Below are 22,012 nucleotides of genomic sequence, written 5' to 3'. Positions count from 1 at the left end.
AGAAGAAAAGTTTAGTGATTATCTTCATAAAAAGAAGGGCCATATTAAGCAAAAGAAAAAAAAGCATTAACCATACAGAAAAGATTGATTTGTCTGCATAAAAGTTTTCAATTCCTACAAAAGAAATGATACTATTTAAGGAAGAAAAAAAAGGACAAATGACTGGCCAAAAGAAATGGTGTTCAACCCAAAAGATTAATATACAAAATACAAATAGAGAAATTCTGAAAAATAAATAAGAAAATGATAAGCCAATAAAAAATGGGAAAAGGATGTGAATAGTCAATTCACAGAGGAATAAATGGCCATTAAACAAATGGATACCATATTTTCCCCATCAAATTGGTAAAAAATACATATATATAAAAACTGATAACACAGAATCTTGGCAAGAATGTGGAGAAAGGATCTTTTTTTTCTTTTTTATTGAATGTTTTGGGATGACACTGGTTAATAAAATTATGTATGTTTCAGGTATACAATCTATAGCATTGTATGTTCACCACCCCAAGTACAGTCTCCTTCCCTCACCATTTATCCCCACTTTAGCCTCCTCCAACTCAGGGGAAAGGATCTTTAATGCAGTCCATGGATTAAGTGGTTTAACCACTCTGAAAAACAATTTGACAGCATCTATTAAATGTGCACATCTTTTCTACCAAAATATTAGAAAAGGACCAAAACCAGGGTTTTCATTACCAGTAGCCTGGTTCACTATATTGTGACACTATGGGAAACAATGCACTATTAGCTTAAAAGAATGAGGCAGATATATAGATGTCTGTAGAGGCAGATATATAGATAGATATATAGATACACCCTCCTCCCATGAAATACCTCTACAAGATACATTACTTGGTATAGAAATAAAGTTATAGAACAATCCATAGAGAACAATAGAATCTGTGATTTAAACATAAAGAAAAAAATACATAAGACCATATACTTATGTACATACATAAGTGTCTAATGTACAGAAAATTCTTGAAGAACACCCTCAAACTGAAACAGAAAAGGAGACTAGGGAAAGGGTGTGTAGTAAGAACCCCTTTCCTAATGTATCTAGGCATCTTTGATGAGAGCGTTTTTATGCATTACTTGTGGAATTCAAAGCTGTTTTGCTTCGTGAACTAAGCAGAAGGAAGAAGAGGGAAAAATGGTAGGAGTTTTTGTTGACAGCATTTTCCTACGTGTGTAATATGGCATTGTTAGTCAGGTGACACTCTCCTGCCGCATGGGCATCTGCCCTTGAGTTATGCTCGCCATTGCTGTTCCCCCGGAGGACTGGTAATGAGAACAACAGCAACGACATCGCTAAGCAACACTGCTTATGGCATACATGACCCCTGACAGCTAAACAGAAACTACAAGGAAACCATCACCAGCTGATGGGTACACCATACCTTGGGCTTCCCTAAATGCAGTGTGACTCTTGGAACAGACACATCTTTCCTGCCTGACTCAAACCTTGTTGAGACGTACAGGTCAAAAATATCACAAAGCCAAGGGTGAGTCACATCAGCATCTTATATTTGCACCAAGTGAGCCAACCATGTGTGGAAAAGTCCTTTTCAAATTCTAAATAGCCTATGTTCTTTTTCATGACTGACACCCAAACTGCCTCATAAACTATAAATACTCCATTTTAATCACTCCCTAAGTTAATGTAAGCTACAGTATTTTGCATTCAATTAAACTAAGGCATTTTTGGTGAATACCAAGGCATAAAACTTAAATTCATTACACAACTATAGTAAATGTCTGATTCATATAAATTTTATCTATAATTTCCCAAGCCACTATAGAAAGTCAAATCATTCATTTTATATAGTACAATATAATGTGGGACTATGTAAAAACTGAAAGAAGAAAGAATTTTCCAGAGAAGCTAGCTACCAAGTTATGTCTTGAAAAAAAATATTTTTATGTAACTTAAAAATCAAAGTCACTTCCTAAGAAAAACTAATCCTCAGTATAAATCACAGTGAGAAAAAAACCCTTCTTGATGGATAAAAAGGAGACAAAACTTGCCCAAATATAAATGCAAATATGCTTTAAATAGCAAAGATAGTATTTGCAAGTAGTACAAATGAAAATGCCAATTAACATAATATGACACAAAATCAAATTTGTGACTCAGCTTTATAAATATTGTGGTGCCAGTAACTGTCCAGTTGAGGTAGCTATTTCACCTGGTTATAGAATGGTATTAACAGAACCGAATTCAGTCTGTTCAGTGCGACACACAGAACTTTTCTTGTTAGTCACACTCCAAGACACCACTTCTTTTGATGGGTCTTCAAAATACATGGCGTAGCTCCTCAATCCACTCACATTCTGTTTTAAAAGTTCTAGGAAGGGTCCCAGAATCTTTTAAAAGAGCTGATTCTGGGGAATCCCAGGAAAGAACTTCAAAGGGGCATTGCCCCCAGCCTCACCCTACTCCCTGAATCAGGGCAGCAGCAGGGCATTTCACACGGACATATAAGCACGAGTTTTTTTTCCCTTTCCTGGAAATCTTTATTCTAAGTATCACCAAATCTTACAACTGATAATAATGTGAAATGTGTCTTTTTGTTTTAATTGAATCCTTTAATGACATATTTGAATAGTTTTTAACTCTGGTTACAGAAAGAAAGAAAATGCAAGAATGAGATAGGGATAATGTTTTGTTTCTTAAAGAAAAAAGTGAGAAGTCTGAAGCAAGTACGGCAAAAAGTTTATATCTGTTATTAAATCTGAGTGAAAGTTAATAAGAATATCACTGGACAGCAGTCTCCCCCTTATCTGTGGTTTCACTTTCCACAGTCAACCATGGTCCAAAAATATTAAATGGAAAATTCCAGAAATAAGTAATTCATTGTTTTAAATTGCCTGCTGTTCTGAATATTGTAATGAAATCTCGTGCCATCCCTCTCTGTCCTGTTCGGGACATGAATCACCCCCTGGGCCAGTGTCTCCACGACGTAGATACTCCCCACCCGTTCGTCACTGAGTAGCTGTCTCAGTTCTCAGAGTGACTGCCACAGCCTCACAGAGCTTATGTCCAAGTCACTCTAATTTGACTTAATAATGCCACAGTCACTTAATTTTATTACAGTATATTGCTATAATTGTTCAATTTTTTATTAGTCCTCGTTATTCAACTCTTATTGTGCCTAATTTATAAATTAAACTTTATCACAGGTATGTATGTATAGGAAAAAACAGTACACATAGGGTTTGTTACTGTATGCGGTTTCAGGCAGCCACTGGGTCTTGGAACATATTCTCCTCAGGTAAGGGGTGACTGTTGTGTCCACCACACTTTTCTGTATGTTTAAAATACTTAACATTTTTTAAAGAAATGTAAATAAATAACATTATTCCAAGAGAAATTACGAGCGGATCAGCATACACCACCACTGCCCAGAGAGGAAGCAGCAGCCAATGCCCTTTGATAACTTTTATCTTGGAAGGCTACACTGATTTTATGCCCCTCGTCTTGTTTACAGAACAAGCATGACCTGCTTGCACTTGCTTACAGCTACACTGTTTTTCACTGTGAACAGGAAAATTTAAGTAAAGATGGGAGGAAAGTGCCCTTCTTGGGTTCACATACCTGTGTCACTCCCAGGTCCTGTTGACAAGGCTGGCATGATGCAGACTGTAGGCTGGATGCCGCACTCCAAACCAACGTTCTCGGCTCAGAAAGCTGCAGGGAATTCCAGCTCCACAGCCTGCAGCCACGCTGTCTACCAAGGTTTATATATCGCACAGGCCGTTTCTACAAAGAAGAGAAACAGTTTAAAATAATAATAAAAACAAAGATTACTCAATTGCAACATTCTGTAACTAACTCATATTCCAACACACTTCAGGATTTTCCAGAATTTTTTCTACATGCTACAGACAAATATTAAGTGTGAGGGTTTTCCATTTTGATGTGACATTTCTAATTAAAAAAGACTCCCTTAAAAGATTTTTACTGTTAGTTTGAGGATGCATAGGTGGAGAAAGTAGAGAAGCTTTTGTAAGCCAATACCATTCTAAAATTCCTCCCCTCTGTTAATCATAATTCTAAATTACATTTCTAATGTAGAACAGAGATTATAAATTGTCAACAACTTATAACTAATTGTAATTTTTAAAAAGAGTTCATCTTAATATAACAACTGCAGAGTTCTCTAACTTAAGACTGCAAATAACCTTTGAAAAAATACTAGAATTGAAGATGTTATTATAGATTTACAGAAGTGTTCATAAAGTAAGCCTAATAATCCAAGCTAATATACAAAAGTAAATTTGTTTAGTAAAAACTAAGCTTTGGTGTATCTTGAAAAATATCAATTTTTAATAACTATTTTAACTAATGTGTATCCCAAATTAAATAGTATAAAGGTACTACTATATAGTTGCTAAGAGCAATTACTCTAGAGTTTGGCCTAATCTCAAATCCTGGGAGCTCTGTGATCTAGGATAAGTTATTTAATCTTATTAAGTCTTAAACTCCTTGTAGGCAAATGAAGATATCAGCAATTTAAAATTGTTTGATAATTAAATATGATAAGGCACAGAACACAACTGGCACATAGCAAGCAAATAAAAAATGCTGGCTATTATGACTGGAGTTGTCTAATTCAGGTAATGAGATTATAAAATGTAAACATAAAAGAGAGAAGCCAGATTAAAATCTATTGTCCTGTCACCCAGAAGGAGACCATGTGTTTTAAATTTAGACCACTGCTGCCTAATAATGGAAAATAGACTGCATTTACATTTTTTAGAAATCAGAAGAACTAAACAATGTGTTTAAGTTCTTTTTTAATGGATTTTCCCCAGTTCTTTTAAATTCAGTAATTTAAAAGTCCATTTTAACATATATTATAATAAAAACAACAGACATTGTAAACACCCAAAAACTACCTCACTTCAATTCTAACGCTTTTAAATTGATGATTCATATTACAGAATAACAAATGAGCTTGCCAAATTTCACTGGAAAAAGTCCAAACTGTAAAATTCTATTAAAGCCTTTTAAATTAGCTTTTTAATTATCAAAGTGAATGTTCGTAGGAAAAAAGTCACCATCAAATAGACTACATTAGACCAGACTATCTGGTGCAATGACTTGAATTTTGTTTGCTCTTATTACTAAGGTTGACAGAGTCAAAATATGCATATAAATCCATATGGAGAGGAGTGTTAATTACAAATGAGGGCAATTATTTTAAATACCAAATAAAAATATAAATCACTAAACTAAAAATAAGAATATAAAAGAGAAAAAGCAAAGTTTCATTAATGGCCATCACTGAAGCTGTTTCCCCCAATAATTAAAAGGCAACTCTGCTTTGCTTTGTATAAATTATTCTAACAATCAGGATAAAAATTCAACTACATAAAAACATTCCTAAATGCAAACACAAAGAGAGTAAAAAATAGACCATACATAATTTAAAGAATGCATTTAATTATTCTACTTTTGTTTTGCTGCTGAGAAAAAAAAGAGGAGATGGTTAGAATTTGTAATGTATATTCACAAACATTTCTACAATTAGGACAATATATATGTATGTATGTGGGTAGGCAGTTATTATATGTGTCTGTCTGTCTGTAATTTAAGCTCTTTATGCCATGAGAAAAGTTCTAATTTCTATGAAACAAATTGCTTAACTACAGAAATACATATACCATGCAAACTACCACTTTCTTCATGCCTTCAAAAACTTACGGTGTTTCACTTTTATAAACCACAAATACCATATAATAAGGAAACATGCTTATGTCAAACAAACGGTCTATTAATACTAAAACAACCTTACATTCCACATCAAAATAACCTTCTGAGTTGATACTGCTGCTGTACATATATTCCATATGTGAAAAGCCTTAGCATTTCTCACTTTATTTCATAATGAACACTCAAGGTTAAATTTTTCCAAAGTTATATTATTTAAGAAATACATGCTACAAAGTAATTATCTTCTCAGAACATATATAAATATATTAAGAAGTAAATAGTTTGATGTAATTCCACCACTAAAATGCTCAATATTTTATAAAAGAAACCAGAGTTGCTGGTTTTACCTTTCAAACTGAGCTAATCATGCAGTTGTTGTTTTTTGCTAAATCTACTGAAAATGCATTGGAATTTGTAGAACCCAGCCATAATTATCACTGACCATTGTATGGAATCAATTTTCTACAACACAAAAATACCAGCTGTTATAGAATGTCCTGAGAGGGATTACGGAATATTCTTAAATTGAAGTTCAATCCATCTTTCCATAAAAAAGAGAGAGCCAGGAACACAGCGGTATAAAGTGCACCTGAAGCATTTACAATACCCAACAGAACTATTACAACCTTCCTTTAAAAAGGCTTATTTTTGAAATTTCATTATTCCAGTTGTACCTTGCTTCTATATATCACACTGTATCAAGTTCTTCTGGCATCTATCATGTGGAAACAGTGAAATATGTGAATGTCTACAAGCTTACAATGTCCGATTTCTACTGGCCATGGGTACCCTTCAGATTGCTGTGGCACTCATGACATCTAGTGGTCAGTCACAGGAGTGCAAGTGTTTGTAGCAAAATTTTCTGAGTTTTCAGTAAGCAAAGATTATCTTAATTGCATCGTGAAATAGTCATTAGCAAAAAAAAAAAAAAAAAAATTAAATAGGCATACACACATTAAAGAAATATATCCTTTGCTTAAGTGTCTCCTCTACCTGCAATACTCATTATACTAGTACAACACAACACTACTTCATTTCTGACACCAGAATGTGGTTTTTAAACATCAAGCAATTCTGTATCATCAGCCATTGCCCTAAAATTCAACACAATTCTGACATTTTCTACCTGGAATTGGCATCACATCCCACAGGTTACATACTCAGCCATACAACATTGCTCTTGCCCCTTCCCATGTCAATACAAAGTCCAGGTTGTCACCATGCTTCTAATCCAGGGGTGGGGAACGTTTTTTCTGACAAGGGCTATTTGGATATTTATACCATCATTTGCTTAATATAATTCACTTAATATAAATTTACTAGAGGCCCGGTGCATAAATTTGTGCACTTAGGGGGGGTCCCTCAGCCCGGCCTGTGCCCTCTCACAGTCTGGGACCCCTCAGAGGATGACCACCTGCTGGCTTAGGCCCGCACCCTGGGGGACTGGGCCTCCCTCTGGCAGCCCAGGAGCCCTTGGGGGATGCCCACTTGCCAGAGGGGAGCAGGCCTAAGCTGCAGTCAGACATCATCAGCACTGCTGAGAAGGCAGGAGAGGCTCCCACCACCACCGCTGTACTGGCAGCCGTCAGCCTGGCATGTGGCTGAGCAGAACTCCCCCTGTGGGAGCGCACTGACCACCGGGGGAAACTCCTGCATTGAGCGTCTGCCCCCTGGTGATCAGTGGGTGTCATAGTGACTAATCATTCCCATTCTGCTGTTAGGGTCAATTTGCATATTACCCTTTATTATATAGGACAGAGGTCTGGTGCATGGGTGGGGACCGGCTGGTTTGCCCTGAAGGGTGTCCCGGATCAGGGTGGGGGTCCTGCTGGGGTGCCTGGCCAGCGTGGGTGAGGGGCTGAGGGCCATTTTCAGGCTGGTCACACCCCCTTCAGGGTGGGGGTCCCCGCTGGGGTGCCTGGCCAGCCTGGGTGAGGGGCTGATGGCTGTTTGCAGGCTGGTCAAGCCCCCCAGTGGGGACCCTCACCCCATGGGGGTGTGGCCAACCTGGGTGAGGGGCTGAGGGCTGTTTGCAGGCTGGCCACAGCCCCTTCAAGGTGGGTTTTTCCCACCTGGGTTCCTGGCCAGCCTGGGTGAGGGGCTGAGGGCCGTTTTCACACTGGTCACAGCCCCTTCAGGGTGGGGGGCCCTACTGGGGTGCCTGGCCAGCCTGGGTGAGGGGCTGATGGCTGTTTGCAGGCTGGTCAAGCCCCCCAGTGGGGACCCTCACCCCATGGGGGTGTGGCCAACCTGGGTGAGGGGCCGAGGGCTGTTTGCAGGCTGGCCACAGCCCCTTCAAGGTGGGTTTTTCCCACCTGGGTTCCTGGCCAGCCTGGGTGAGGGGCTGAGGGCCATTTTCACACTGGTCACAGCCCCTTCAGGGTGGGGGGCCCTACTGGGGTGCCTGGCCAGCCTGGGTGAGGGGCTGATGGCCGTTTTCAGGCTGGCCACGGCCGCGGGCTGGAAGCAAGTATCTGGGATTTATTTAACTTCTATAATTGAAACTTTGTAGCCTTAAGCAGAGCCCAGGTCGGGCTGCCCCTGGCAACCGAGGCTCCCAGCCCCTACATGAGCGGAGGCCACGCCAGATGGAAGCAGGTATCTGGGATTTATTTATCTTCTATAATTGAAACTTTGTAGCCTTGAGCGGAGCTCAGGGCCGGCCAGGGCAGGCGGGAAGCTTGGCTTCCTCCATCACCGGGGGCAACGCAAGCCTCCTGCTTGCTCCAGTTCCGTGGCTGCAGCCATCTTTGTGACGGACTGATGGAGTGAGGATTGATGGTTAATTTGCATATTACTCTTTTTTAGATGGGATTTTATCATTTCAAGAGACTATAACTATACCTAGTAATCCAACTGCAGATTTGTTCACTAGACACAAATAATCTAAGGTGACACTTTCAAAATGCAGTAGAGCAAAGAAATAACACCAATAAGAATAAACTTTTTACAAATCTAATATTAAATATTTTAAGCTTGATTTTAACAAATCTAATATCAAAGATTTTTTAAAAACTGAGACTCATTGATTATATTAGCAAGAAGCAAACTAGTATATGTTAACATTATTCAAATCTTCATAAATGATAACTGTAAGAAAATAAAGGAGGCAACATAAAGCTAAGTGGCATAAATCTGCTTATACCAACAATTATCAAAGTGTGATCTGCAGACCCCAGGAGACTCCAAGACCCTCTCAGAGGGTTTCATGAGGCCAAATTATTTTCATTAAAATGTTTTTAAGCTTATTAGTCAAATCTTCCATCAACATATATTTGGCACCCTTTACCCTTTACTACCCTGTACCCACTTCCCTCTGGTAGCCACCATACTGTTGTTTGTGTCTATGAGTTTCAGATTTATATACCACAAGAGTGAAATCATATGGTTCTTAGCTTTTACTGACTAACTTCACTTATAATATTTGCAAGGTCTATCTATGTTGTTGCAAGTGGCAGTACTTCAACTTTTTGTATGGATGAGTAGTATTTCATAGTATACTTGCACCATATCTTTTTTATTATTATTTTTTTATTTTTCTTTATTGTTGAAAGTATTACAGATGTCCCCTTTTTCTTTCCCACTGACCCCCTCTGCTCCCGCCCCGTCCCCAGGTCTTTCACATGGTCTCATTTATATGTGGAATTTAATGAACAAAATAAACTGACAAAATAGATCCAGAGAAATGGAAGTATGCAAAAGACTGACAAATCTCAGAGGGAAGAGGGTTGGGGTTGGGGGTGGGAGAGATTAACCACAGAACTTATATGCATATATGTTTAAACTATAGCCACACCCTCTTTATCCAATCCACTACTGAAGGGTTGTCCCCATGTCTTGGCCACTGTGAATAATGGTGCAATAAAGAGAGAAGTTAATATATCTTTGCAAATAAATGTTTTTCAGTTTTTCAGGTAGATACCCAGAAGAGGGATTGCTGGGTCATATGGTAACTCTATCCTTAATTTTTTGAGGACCACAATACTGTTTTCCATAGTGGCTGTTACAGTTTACATTCCCACCAGCAGTGAATGAGGGTTCCTTTTTCTCCACAACCTTTTCAAAACTTATTTCCTAGCTTGTTGATAATAGCCATTCTAAGAGGTGTGAAGTGGTATATCTCATCGTTGTTTTGATTTGCATTTCCCATGGTGTTCCGGTAGCTGCCGTGATTGTATAGTGTTTAGTACTCTGCGTTGTGATTTGCATTTCCCTAATAGCTGGTGAAGATGAACATCTTTTCATGTATCTGTTGGCCATTTGTATGTCTTCTTGGGAGAGATGGCTGTTTAGGCCCTCTGCCCATTTTATAATTGGATTGTTTGTTTGCTATTGAGTTTCATGAGTTTGGGGTTTTTTTGTTGTTTTTGTTTTTGTTTTTTACAAGTTCGTTGTATATTTTGGCTACTAACCCCTTGTCGGAGCTGCTATTTACAAGTATCACCTCCATTCAGTTGGTTGCCTTTTTGTTTTGTTGTTAGATTTTTGTTTTGTTTTGCTGTGCAGAAGCTTTTTAGTTTGATACAGTGCCATTCATTTATTTTTGCTTTATTTCCCTTGTCTTTGGGGTCAAATCCATTAAATGTTCTCTACAAGCAAGTTCCATAAGTTTAGTACCTATGTTTCCTTCTATGTAATTTACTGTTTAAGAGCTTATATGTCTTTTATCCATTTTGAATTTTTGTACATGGGGATAAACTGTAATGTAGTTTAATTCTTTTGCATGTGGCTTTCCAATTTTCCAAGCACCATTTATTGAAGTGACTTTCTTTTCTCCATTGTGTGTTTAAGGCTCCTTTATCAAAAATTATTTACCCATATACATGTGGTTTTATTACTGGACTCTCAATTCTGTTCCATTGGTCTGTGTGTCTGTATTTCTGCCAATGCCATGTGGTTTTGATTATCATAACTCTGTAGTCAGGTCGTGTCATACCTCTGACTTTGTACTTCTCAGGACTGCTTTGGCTATTCAGGGTCTTTTGTGGTTCCATACAAATGACTTTTTTGTTAAGTTTCTTTAAAAAATGATATTGGAATTTTGATGGGAATTGCATTAAATCTGTATATTGCTTTAGGTAATACGGCCATTTAAAATTTTTATTTTTTTTGTTAATTCTCACCAGAGGGTAATTTTTCCATTGATTTTTAGAGGTGGGAGGGGGAGAGACAGAAAGAGAGAAACATTGATGTCAGAGAGATACAGCGATTGGTTGCCTCCAGCATGCTCCTCGACCAGGACTGGGGATCGAGCCTGCAAAACAGATACGTACGTGGCCCTTGACCAAAATCAAACCCGAGACACTTCAGTCCACTGGCTGATGCTCTATCCACTGGTTAGGGTGTAATATGGCCATTTTAACTACATTGACTCTTTCAATCCATGAACACAGAATATCTTTCCATTCATTGTCTTATTAAATCTCTATTAATAATGCTTTATAGTTTTCAATTTATAGGTCTTTCACATCCTTTGTTAAGTTTATTCCTAGGTATTTTATGCATTTGGTTGCATTTACAAAATAGTTTTTTCATTTATTTTTCTGAAGTGTCATTGTTGGTATATAGGAAAGCAGTGGATTTTTGTACATTGATTTTGTATACTGCAACTTTACTAATTTGCCTGTTGTGTCTAATAGTTTTATGGTGGAGTCTTTAAGGTTTTCTATATAGAGAATCATGTCATCTGCAAAAAAGTGACATTTGTATTTGCTCCTTCCCAATCTGGATGCCTTTTATTTATTTCTTTTGCCTTATTGCTCTGGCTGAAACTTCCAACACTATGTTGAATAAGAGTGATAAGACTGGACATCCTTGTCTTGTCCCTGATCTTAGAGGAAAAGCTTTCAGTTTTTCACCAATGAGTATAATATTAGCTGAGAGTTTGTTGGGCATGGCCTTTATTATGTTGAGGTACCTTCCTTCTATTTTATAGTGTTTTAATCATAAATGGATGTTGTATCTTATCAAATGTTTTTCTGCATCTATTGGGAAGATCATATGACTTTTATCCATTGTTTTGTTAATGTGGTGCATTACACTGATCGATTCGTGTATGTTGAACCATCCTTGTGCCCCTGAAATAAACCTCACTTGATGGTAATGTGCTTTTGTATTCATTTGTTAGTATTTTGTTTAGGAATTTTGCATCTGTACTCATCAGAGATACTGGTCTGTAGTTTTCGTGTGTGTGTTATCCTTGCCAGGTCTTAGTATCAGAGTTATATTGGTCTCATAACGTGCTAGGAAATACGGCCTCTTCCTCAATTTTTTGGAAGACTTTGAGAAGGATAGGTATCAAATCTTTTTGAACGTTTGTAGAATTCACTGGTGAAGGCATCTGGTCCTGGATTTATTTTTTGGGAGATTTTTGATGGCTCTTTCAATTTCCTCACTGTTTATCAGTCTATTTAGCTTTTCCAATTCTTCATGATTTAGTTTAGGAAGGTTATATATTTCTAGGAAGTTATCCATTTATTCTAGGTTATTGAATTTAGTGGCATGTAGTCCTTCATTGTATTCTAGCTTGATACCTTGTATATCTGTGATGTCTGTGGTGCCTTTTCTTTAATTTCTGGTTTTGTTTATATGGGTCTTTTCTCTTTTTTCCTTAGTGAGTCTACCAAGGGGTTTGTTATTTTATTAATCTTTTTAAAGAACCAGCTCTTTGTTGTATTTTTTATAGAGTCATTTTGTTCTCTATTTCATTCAATTCACTGTAATTTTTATTTCCCTTCTGCTGACTTTGGATTGCTTTTGTTCTTCTTTTTCTAGTTCTTGGAGATGTAATGTTAGGTTATTTAATTGGGATCGCTTTTTTCTTGAATTAGGCCTGTAATGATGTAAATTTCCCTCTTATTACAGCTTTCCTGCATCACACACATTTTAGTATGCTGTACTGTCATTCACTTTTGTCTCTATACATCTTTTGATCTCACCTTTTATTTTCTGACCCAATCATTTTTAGCAGTGTGTTGTTTAATCTCCACAGATTTGTGGGTTTACTTCCTTTTTGAAGTTGATTTCTAATTTCAAAGCATTGTGGTAAGAGAACATGCTTAGTTTAATTTCAATCTTCTTGAATTTGTTGATGCTAGTTTTGTGACCAACATGATCTATTCTTGGAAATGTTTCATGTGCACTGGAGAAGAATGCATAATCTGATGTTCAGGATGAAAGGCTCTGTAAATGTCAATTATGTCCATTTGGTCTACTGTGTCATTTAAAGTCGATGTTTCTTTATTGATTTTCTGTTTGGGTGGCTGTCTAGAGCTATCAATGGAATATTAAGGTCCACAACTATGACTGATTTTTCTTTTTTTTTTTTGGTCAGTTTCTCCCTTTAGCTGTGTGGGTAGTTGCTTTATATACTTTGGTTCTCCCTGATATTAAGAAGTATTATGTCTTCTTGATGTAGTGTCCCTTTATCATTAGAAAATGTCCACCTTTATCTCTTATTATCTTTATCTTAACTCTGTTTTGTAAGTATGGTTGTGCCTGCTCTTCTGTGGATGTTATTGCTTTGGAATCATTTTCCACTCTTTTTCTTTGAAACTAACTTTGTCTTTGCAACTTAGATGTGTCTCTTGTAGGCAGCAGATGGTTGGGTTTTGTGTGGGGTTTTTTTGTTTTTGTTTTAATTTTATTTATTTATTTTTTTATTAAATCTTTATTGTTCAAATTACAGTTTTTCCCCTTTTCCCCCCCATAACTCCCCTCCTCCGAGTTCCCGCCCCACCTTCCGCCCTCACTCCCCACCCACTGTCCTCATCCATAGGTGCACGATTTTTGTCCAGTCTCTTCCCGCATCTCCCACACCCCTTTCCCCCCCAAGAATAGTCAGTCCATTCCCTTTCTATGTCCCTGATTCTATTATGATCACCAGATTATTTATTCACTTGATTCTTAGATTCACTTGATAGATGCATGTTTGTTGTTCATAATTTGAATCTTTACCTTTTTCTTCTTCTTCCTCTTCTTAAAGGATACCTTTCAGCATTTCATATAATACTGGTTTGGTGGTGATGAACTCCTTTAGCTTTTCCTTATCTGTGAAGCTCTTTATCTGACCTTCAGTTCTGAATGATAGCTTTGCTGGATAAAGTAATCTTGGTTGTAGGTTCTTGGTATTCATCACTTTGAATATTTCTTGCCATTCCCTTCTGGCCTGCAAAGTTTCTGTTGAGAAATCAGCTGACAATCGTATGGGTATTCCCTTGTAGGTAACTGAGTTTCTTTCTCTTGCTGCTTTTAAGATTCTCTCTTTGTCTTTTGCTCTTGGCATTTTAATTATGATGTGTCTTGGTGTGGTCCTCTTTGGATTCCTTTTGTTTGGGGTTCTCTGCGCTTCCTGGATCTGTAAGTCTATTTCTTTCACCAGGTGGGGGAAGTTTTCTGTCATTATTTCTTCAAATAGGTTTTCAATATCTTGCTCTCGCTCATCTTCTGGCACCCCTATAATTCTGATGTTGGTACGCTTGAAGCTGTCCCAGAGGCTCCTTACACTATCTTCATATTTTCGTATTCTTTTTTCATTTTGCTTTTCCAGTTGGGTGTTTTTTGCTTCTTCACATTTCAAATCTTTGACTTGATTCTTGCGCTCCTCTGGTCTGCTGTTGGGTGTCTGTATAATATTCTTTATTTCAGTCAGTGTATGCTTAATTTCTAGTTGGTTCTTTATCACAACATCGAGGGTCTCATTAGATTTCTTGAGGATCTCACTACATTTATCGGCGGTCTCACCAGTCTTTTCGAGGGCCTTACTAAATTTATCGGCAGCTTCTAGACAGTTCTTGAGAGACCTTAAAAGTGTGGTTTTGAGCTCTATATCTTCCATTTCTGACATGTGTGTCCTGTTTCTTTGTCTCTGCATTTTTTTATCTTTTCTTGGTGCACCCCCTAGTGGTCTTTGTACGCAGTCTTGTTGTAGTTAAGCCTTGATTGTTGTCGGCAATACCGGGGGTGATTTGACCTCCAGGCTAACTGGCTATGAGAGTCAGCTGTGTCTGCAGTGGGAGAGCTTCTGTGCTGGAACTCTAGGGCGGTGCTAATCTAGAGTTTGCCTGAGGCTATCCGGCAAAAGGTTCTGTGCAGGGCTTGGGCGGAGCGGGGCGGGTCCCCGGGGATCTACAGGGCGGGCGAAGCGAGCAGTTATGGCTGCTCTCAGTTCCGTCCCCAGAGGCTCTGCCTCACAGAGTCCCAGCAACCGCTGCAAACCTCGGAGAGAAAGCTGCCTTCGAGTTCTGACAGAAGCCAGACAGTCCTGCTTCTCCCGTTTGAGTCTGGGTCCCTAGAGACTCGCCCGGATCTGGAGCTCAGAGTCTGAAACTCCCTCCCGATTGAAAACAACAACCGCACCCTCCGCCGCCAGCCCGCTCCGCGCACACTCCGCACCTTAGTATTTCACTTCAGCACTGCGCCTCCTCTGAGTCTGGGTATGATATTCTCTTTCCTCCTAGTTGTAGAATTTCCACTCAGCCAGCCTTCCTGTGGTTCTGGATGATGTCCGTTCCGTCTATTAGGTGTATTTTTGATTGGTTGTTTGAGGCAGCAATCTCCGGCGTTAACCTATGCCGCCATCTTGGTTTCCAACCAGGTTTTGTGTTTTTTATCCACTCTGCTACTCTGTGCCTCTTTACTGATGAATTCTGATCATTTACATTTAGGGTAATTATTGGAGTATGAGGAATTCCTATAGCCATTTTATCTTTTGTTTTCTGGTAGCTCTGTGCCTCCATTAGTTATTTTCCTTGTGTTTCTGAATGTTGGTTTTATTTGGTGGTATTCCATACTTCTTTTCTCTGTGTCTTCTTTTTTTAAGCTATGTGTCTCAGTTGGGGTTTCTTGTGTGTGGTTACCATTAGGTTTATGAGAAACAAAGTTTCATCTATAAAGTAATCCTTTTTCTTTTAAATGCATCTGATCTCCATCCTCCTTTGCAAATTCAAACCTCTGCTCCTTCCCTTGCATGCTTTTATTGTCACAGATTATCCCTGTTTATGCTGTAAATTTGTTGGTGATCTCACTTGTAGATTTGTGATCTTTTATTCATTGTGTCAGGTAAAATAACTCCCTTGAATATTTCTTACAATGGAGGTTTTCTGGTGATAAAATCCCTCAATTTCTGTAACATCTGGGAAAGTCTTTATTTCCCCTTCAGATTTAAAAGATAGTTTTGCTGGATATATTATTCATGGCTGGTAATTTCTCTTTAAGATGTTTGAATTTTTGGTTCCATTCTCTTCTGGCTTGTAGAATTTCTGCTGAGAAGATGGATGATATTCTGATGGATTTTCCTTCGTAGGCCACTTCCTTCTTTTCCCTGGCTGCTTTGAGAATATTTGCTTTGTCATTAAATTGTTGTTGTTGTTAATCCTCACCTAAGGATATTTTTTTTCATTGATTTTTTCTGTCCAGATGCCGAAGGGCCAGGCAAAGACTGACAAATGCCTTGAAGTTCTCCTCCTCTGTGATGACCCTGACTTTATCCTTTTTGTAGATATTTCATATGGGCATGACTGGTCCTGTCAGCTGGGTGGCCAACTTGAGTTCTTCAGCAGAACTGTCTCCCTTCTTAGGATCTGAGGGCTTCCTTGGGAAAAATATGAGCTTGGAGCACAGTACTCCTTCAATTGTTGCAGGTTGGCCTTAGTGGACTTGGTGCACCTCCTCCAATTCACAGAGATCCCAATGGTCCAAGCCAACCGTGGGCAAACTTTAGCCCGCGGGCCAGATCCGGCCCGTTTTAAATGAATAAAACTAAAAAAAAAAAAAAGACCGTACCCTTTTATGTAATGATGTTTACTTTGAATTTATATTAGTTCACACAAACACTCCATCCATGCTTTTGTTCCGGCCCTCCAGTCCAGTTTAAGAACCCATTGTGGCCCTCGAGTCAAAAAGTTTGCCCACCTCTGGTCCAAGCCATCTTTTTATGGATGCCAGCTACCCTTAACTCCTCCAAGCTGAAGCTGGTACCAGCTTTCACTCTGCTGCAGTACCTTACAGTGGAGCATTACAATATGGGTCAGATGGATCTGGAGGCAGAATGCGAGGCACTTTGGCTTGCTGGGCCCTGCTTCTGTGGGTTTCCATGCCAGCTAGGTAAACCACATGTCAATACACTAGAGCCAGTCCTTGTGGAAGTGGGGCTTTAGGATCATGCCACGTGGGCTGGTGGCTATGGATGTTGCCTATGAGCCTTCTCCAAAGGGGAAGGCCACCAGAAAGATGAACTTACTCTTGAGCAGTGGCCCACTGCTGTGTCGCAAGAATTTTTAAAACATGCAATTCCTGACTACTTAGTCAGGGACCCTGACCTCTTTTCCCTAGGTTGTCAAATTAAAAATTGGCAACGGCCAACACAACATAGCTTTCCAATGAATCAAAATCATACCTCTTTTTTGTCAGATGGGCAAAAAATATATATTTTTGGTGTGCCACAGAATTTCAGTAATTAGTTGTGTGCCATGAGATAAAAAGGTTGAATATCACTGCTTTTGAGTATCTACCTTTTGAATACTGTGTGATGAAATGAGCAATACAGAGAAAGTGATGCTGCTATAAATGAAGTAATTGCTGTCTCAAAGAAAAGCCAGTGTGCAAGGGTTTTTGTAAACTCAAACAGTCATTTTTCATGGAACACCATTTTTACTTGAAATCAACAACTAAAAGACAAATTATTCAGGCTATTCAGATTAACAAGGCTTGAGAATTTGGCAAACACTTTCTTGAAAATGAATGAAGTCTGGGACTTAAAAAAAAAACACTGAAGTGTGTGTTGCTAATGATGAAACATACACTTTCAAACAAAAATGAATTTTATAAAGCTTGCATCCAGAAGGTGTCTTTGCTTTGTAAGCTATCATGTGAACCGAGAAATGCAAACATGCTGGAACCCGGTTCCACTTTGCATACTTCCAATGGCCTCCCAAAGGCTCTTCTGAGATCAGTGGTGATATTAATAAATGTGGTTCTTGGCATACCATATCAACATTTGGTTAGTAAACCAGTATTTCAAAATTATTAATGCATCATGAAAAATTTCCAATGCATGAAAATCATGCATGAATAAAAGATTCATTCAAAGTACAAAATAAACCAATGGATGTTAAAGCTCCAATATGATAAATCTATTGATATACAGTATATTCAGATACCACATTTCCGTTTTGGTGTTATATCAAAGAATATCTACAATTAACTGAACCAGCCACTTACTATACAATATTTCTCCTTTTTCCAACTGCAGACCTGAGGTTGGATTTCTTCATTTCCTTCAACCAAACCATACTGCAACAAATTGAAAGTATACACTGATATAAGAATATTACTGTCAATTAAGCTAGGCATTGGAGAAATTGCCAACTCACTAATTTTTTTTGTTTTAGGAAAAAAATGTTATTTTTCATAAAAATGTTATTTATGTTAACATGTCACAAGTTTAATATTGTTATTTTTAAATTAATTGAAATAATTTTAACTTCACAGATTTCATATTCAATATCAATATAATGCACATAAACAAAATTCTTTAGAGTCTTCAGTAATTTTTAAGAGTGCATAAAGGTCCAGAGACCCCAAAAGTTGAGAACTATTCTACGCCAGGGTGGGCAAACATTTTCTGCAAAAGGCAGATAGTAAACATTTTAGGCTTTGTGGTTCATGTGGATGCTGTCTACTTCAATAGAGAAAATATATAACTGAGTATGTATAACTATGTTATCCTAATACTTTATTTCCAAAAACAGGTAGAGGGCCAGGTATGCTGACCACTATTCTATACCATTATACCTTATCAGCTAGTGATTTATAGATCTAAAAGTAGCATATTTTCCAGTAACATTTTTATTGGTTATACTTAAATATTCAAGGAAAGTTTTAAAATTCTTTATTACCAGAAATGTATGAAAAATTATATGTAATTTTAAACTACGCAGTCCCTAATCATAAACAATATCAAGTTTCAATTTTGTCTAGTCCAAGAACCTTAGAATCTGTCACTATACACAGAAAATTAAAAATAAGCTTATACCTGACAACATGTTAGGGCTCTCTAGTTAAGATAACCAAACATAAAAATATCCCAGCTTTCAAAAAAAGAAAATATCATGAGTGATGAAAACATCCCACATTTTACAAACTCAACAGGGTTTAATTATTGTGTAATATAAAACTCACTTACCTCCTTTCCACAAGTGGGAATGAAAATACCAAAGCAATGAAAAAGAAGAACCCACTGAAAGAACCCTACAAAACCTGGAAGACTTAGAAGAGGCAGGAAGAGAATGCTGCTTTGTAATCCCCAGGCCGAGGCACTCAGGCTTGAAGTTTTCGAGAAATGTCCGCAAGGAGCCCTGGCCCACCTGCCCCAAGCACAGTAACCATGAGTGCCTCAGGGCTCCCCGGTCAGGACTCTCTGTGGGAAGGCACACAATGTCACAGGCACTCAGTCACTCAATTGCCCTCTGTCTGGAAGCACAGGTGTAATGAATGAACTGGCATTCACCACAATGGCCTCATTCCAGACGATCCAAACCATCTACAACAATTAATGCATGGGACCCCAGCGATTTTTCTCAGACTGTCCTCAGGCAAAACCAGCAGCATCTTCTCGTTCTGGATACATCCCCACCTTCCCACCGTGGGACATTTCTTGGATGATGACCTCTTTATCATTATGTTTATTTTCTACCACCCACTACTATACAGTTTTGGGTAGTCTTCAAGATTACACCATTAACCATCAATGACCCACTATGTTGTTGTTGTTGTTGTTGTTGTTGTTGTTATTGTTTTGCTGTATTTTGCTGTTGTTGTTGTTTTGCTGCTCTTTCTTCTAATTTTGGGGGCAGGGGAGAATAACTTCATTATATTTTCTTTGACTAACTATCAATTCCAGATCCATCCCAGCATTCCACCAGTATTCCCTTAAGTCCTCTCTATTGGAAAAATAACAATCTTGTAATCCTTTTTCTTTTTAATTCTTACTCGAGGATATGTTTATTGATTTTAGAGAGAGAAGAATGAAAAAAGGGAGAGGGAGGTGGATGGGGAGAAGAAAGGGACAGAGGGAGCGAAGGAAGAAGGGAGAAAGACATCGATGTGAGAGAGAAACATCAATTGGTTGCCTCCCCTGCATACCCCAACTGGTATCCACCCACAACCTAGGTATGTGGCCTGACTGGGAATCAAACCCACAACCCTTCTGGTGGGTTTGTGTACAGGATGACACTCCAACTAACTGAAGTACTCAGCTGGGGCTGTAATCATGTTTGATAATTAAGATACAACAATGTAATTTTTTATTTTTATTGGGCTCACATCTCCCACTATATTTTCTTGAGGATGAAACCCATATCACCAGATGTCCCAAAAAACAACATCCTGGCCTTTACTCAGAAGTAATTCTATATGTGACTAACTCCACCTTCCAAGAGCTCTTTCCCTTCAAGGTCAGAGTAACCTCACTACTTCACTTATGGGGAGACAGCCAGGCTAATGAAAAGAGCACACATTTGGAAAGACAGACCAGCTCCGCCTTACTGACTCCATGATCTTAGCCAGGCTATTTAATGAAACAAGATTAAATGCAATGACATAAGTAAAACAGCTAACCTAGAGTAGCCAATCAACAGATGACAGTTTTATTAAAACTTTTCAACCTCATTTTCATCACTCTCTACTTCTCACTTCCTCTAATCTTATAAATTTTTAACAGGTCCTGTACTGAAAAGAATACAGGCTTTGGTGGGAGACAGACCAGTCTCCTGATTCTACCACTTACATGCACAACTTATAAGGTATGAGACCTTAGGAAACCAAATAATAACATTTATTTCCAAGACTCAACATGCATCGTTTCATTTAATTATCAAGATAATCCTATAATGCAATCATTATTATCATCATTTTAAGGATGAGGAATCTGAATTTTAAGCAACTTGCCCTAAGCCCACAGTTGGAAGGGATTCTAATATCAGCATGTAAGATTCTAAGGCCTACGCTACTAACCACACTACACAATGCTACCTCTTAATCCTATTATTTAACCTTTCTCATTCAGTTTTCTCAGGTTATCAAATGAAAATAATAATATCTATGACTTGTGTACTTCTTGTGATGGAAACAATATATCTAAAACATTGGCAACACACCAGATGCTCAAATATTAGCTCCCCCTTCTCACAACATTTCCCTTAATATACTTGTTTTACTTTATCCTGTCTATTTACAAATAAAAAAACTACCCATTTCATATCCATGACCTCTAGCTTGCACATTAGTCACATGCCTTCTCTGATAGACCCAAAACCTGTTTTCAGCCTTCAATCCATTGATTTTTTAACAGTTAAAACTAGACCACATCTACAAAATCCATGCCCTATAAAAGCTACAGACATTTCCAAAACCTATGGCCACATCTTGCAAGGCGGCCAAGGATATTGTTCCCCTATGTTCTATACCAGCCGTGGGCAAACTACGGCCTGCGGGCCCGTTTGAAATGAATAAAACTAAAAAAAAAAAAAAAGACCGTACCCTTTTATGTAATGATGTTTACTTTGAATTTATATTAGTTCACACAAACACTCCATCCATGCTTTTGTTCCGGCCCTCCGGTCCAGTTTAAGAACCCATTGTGGCCCTCGAGTCAAAAAGTTTGCCCACCCCTGTTCTATACAATTATAGTAAACTAGAGGCCCGCATGAAATTCATGCGGGGGAGAAGGGGATCTCAGCCCAGCCTGCGTCCTCTCACAACCCGGGACCCCTCATTCCTAACCGCCCGCCTGCTCGCTCCTAACCACCCGCCTGCTCGCTCCTTAGCGCCCGCCTGCTCGCTCTTTACCACCCACCCGCTCACTCCTTACCACTTGGCTAGCCGCTCCTTAGCGCTGCCTCGGAGGCAGGAGAGGCTCCTGCCACGGCAGCTGCGCTCACCAGCTGTGAGCCCAGCTTCTGGCTGAGAGGCATTCCCACTGTGTGAGCACACTGACCATCAGGGGGCAGCTCCTGCATTGAGCATCTGCCCCCTGGTGGTCAGTGAGCGTCATAGCAGCCGGTCATTCTGGTTGATCCACCGTAATGGTCACTTAGTCTTTTATTATAGAGAGGCACACTACACGAAATTCATGCACTGGTAGGGTCCCTAGCAGCTGCCTTCTGGGTACTCCCTCCCTCCCCCCGGCCACCTACCACTGCTGCCACCACCAGCTGGAGCCTCCCTCCCTTGCCCCAGCAACCTGCCACCGCCAGCCGGTCCTGCCCCCTGATCAAACTCCCAGACAATTCC

General features: G+C 38.9%; 1 protein-coding gene across 1 annotated transcript in view; it reads right to left on the bottom strand.

Annotated features, from left to right (window-relative positions):
- MPP7 (MAGUK p55 scaffold protein 7) overlaps positions 1-22,012 on the bottom strand; it is a 302,612-nt gene that overhangs the window by 233,748 nt on the left and 46,852 nt on the right. The window contains exon 2 of the mRNA XM_081087501.1: positions 3,602-3,766. Within this exon, the coding sequence (XP_080943627.1) occupies positions 3,602-3,638 (37 nt within the window). The 5' untranslated portion in view covers positions 3,639-3,766. The remainder of the gene's footprint in view (positions 1-3,601; positions 3,767-22,012) is intronic.

The sequence above is a fragment of the Myotis nattereri genome (genome assembly GCF_964212035.1).
Source record: "Myotis nattereri genome assembly, chromosome: 1".
In the NCBI taxonomy this organism is placed as follows: Eukaryota; Metazoa; Chordata; class Mammalia; order Chiroptera; family Vespertilionidae; genus Myotis; species Myotis nattereri.
This window is presented reverse-complemented; position numbering and strand designations above follow the sequence as displayed.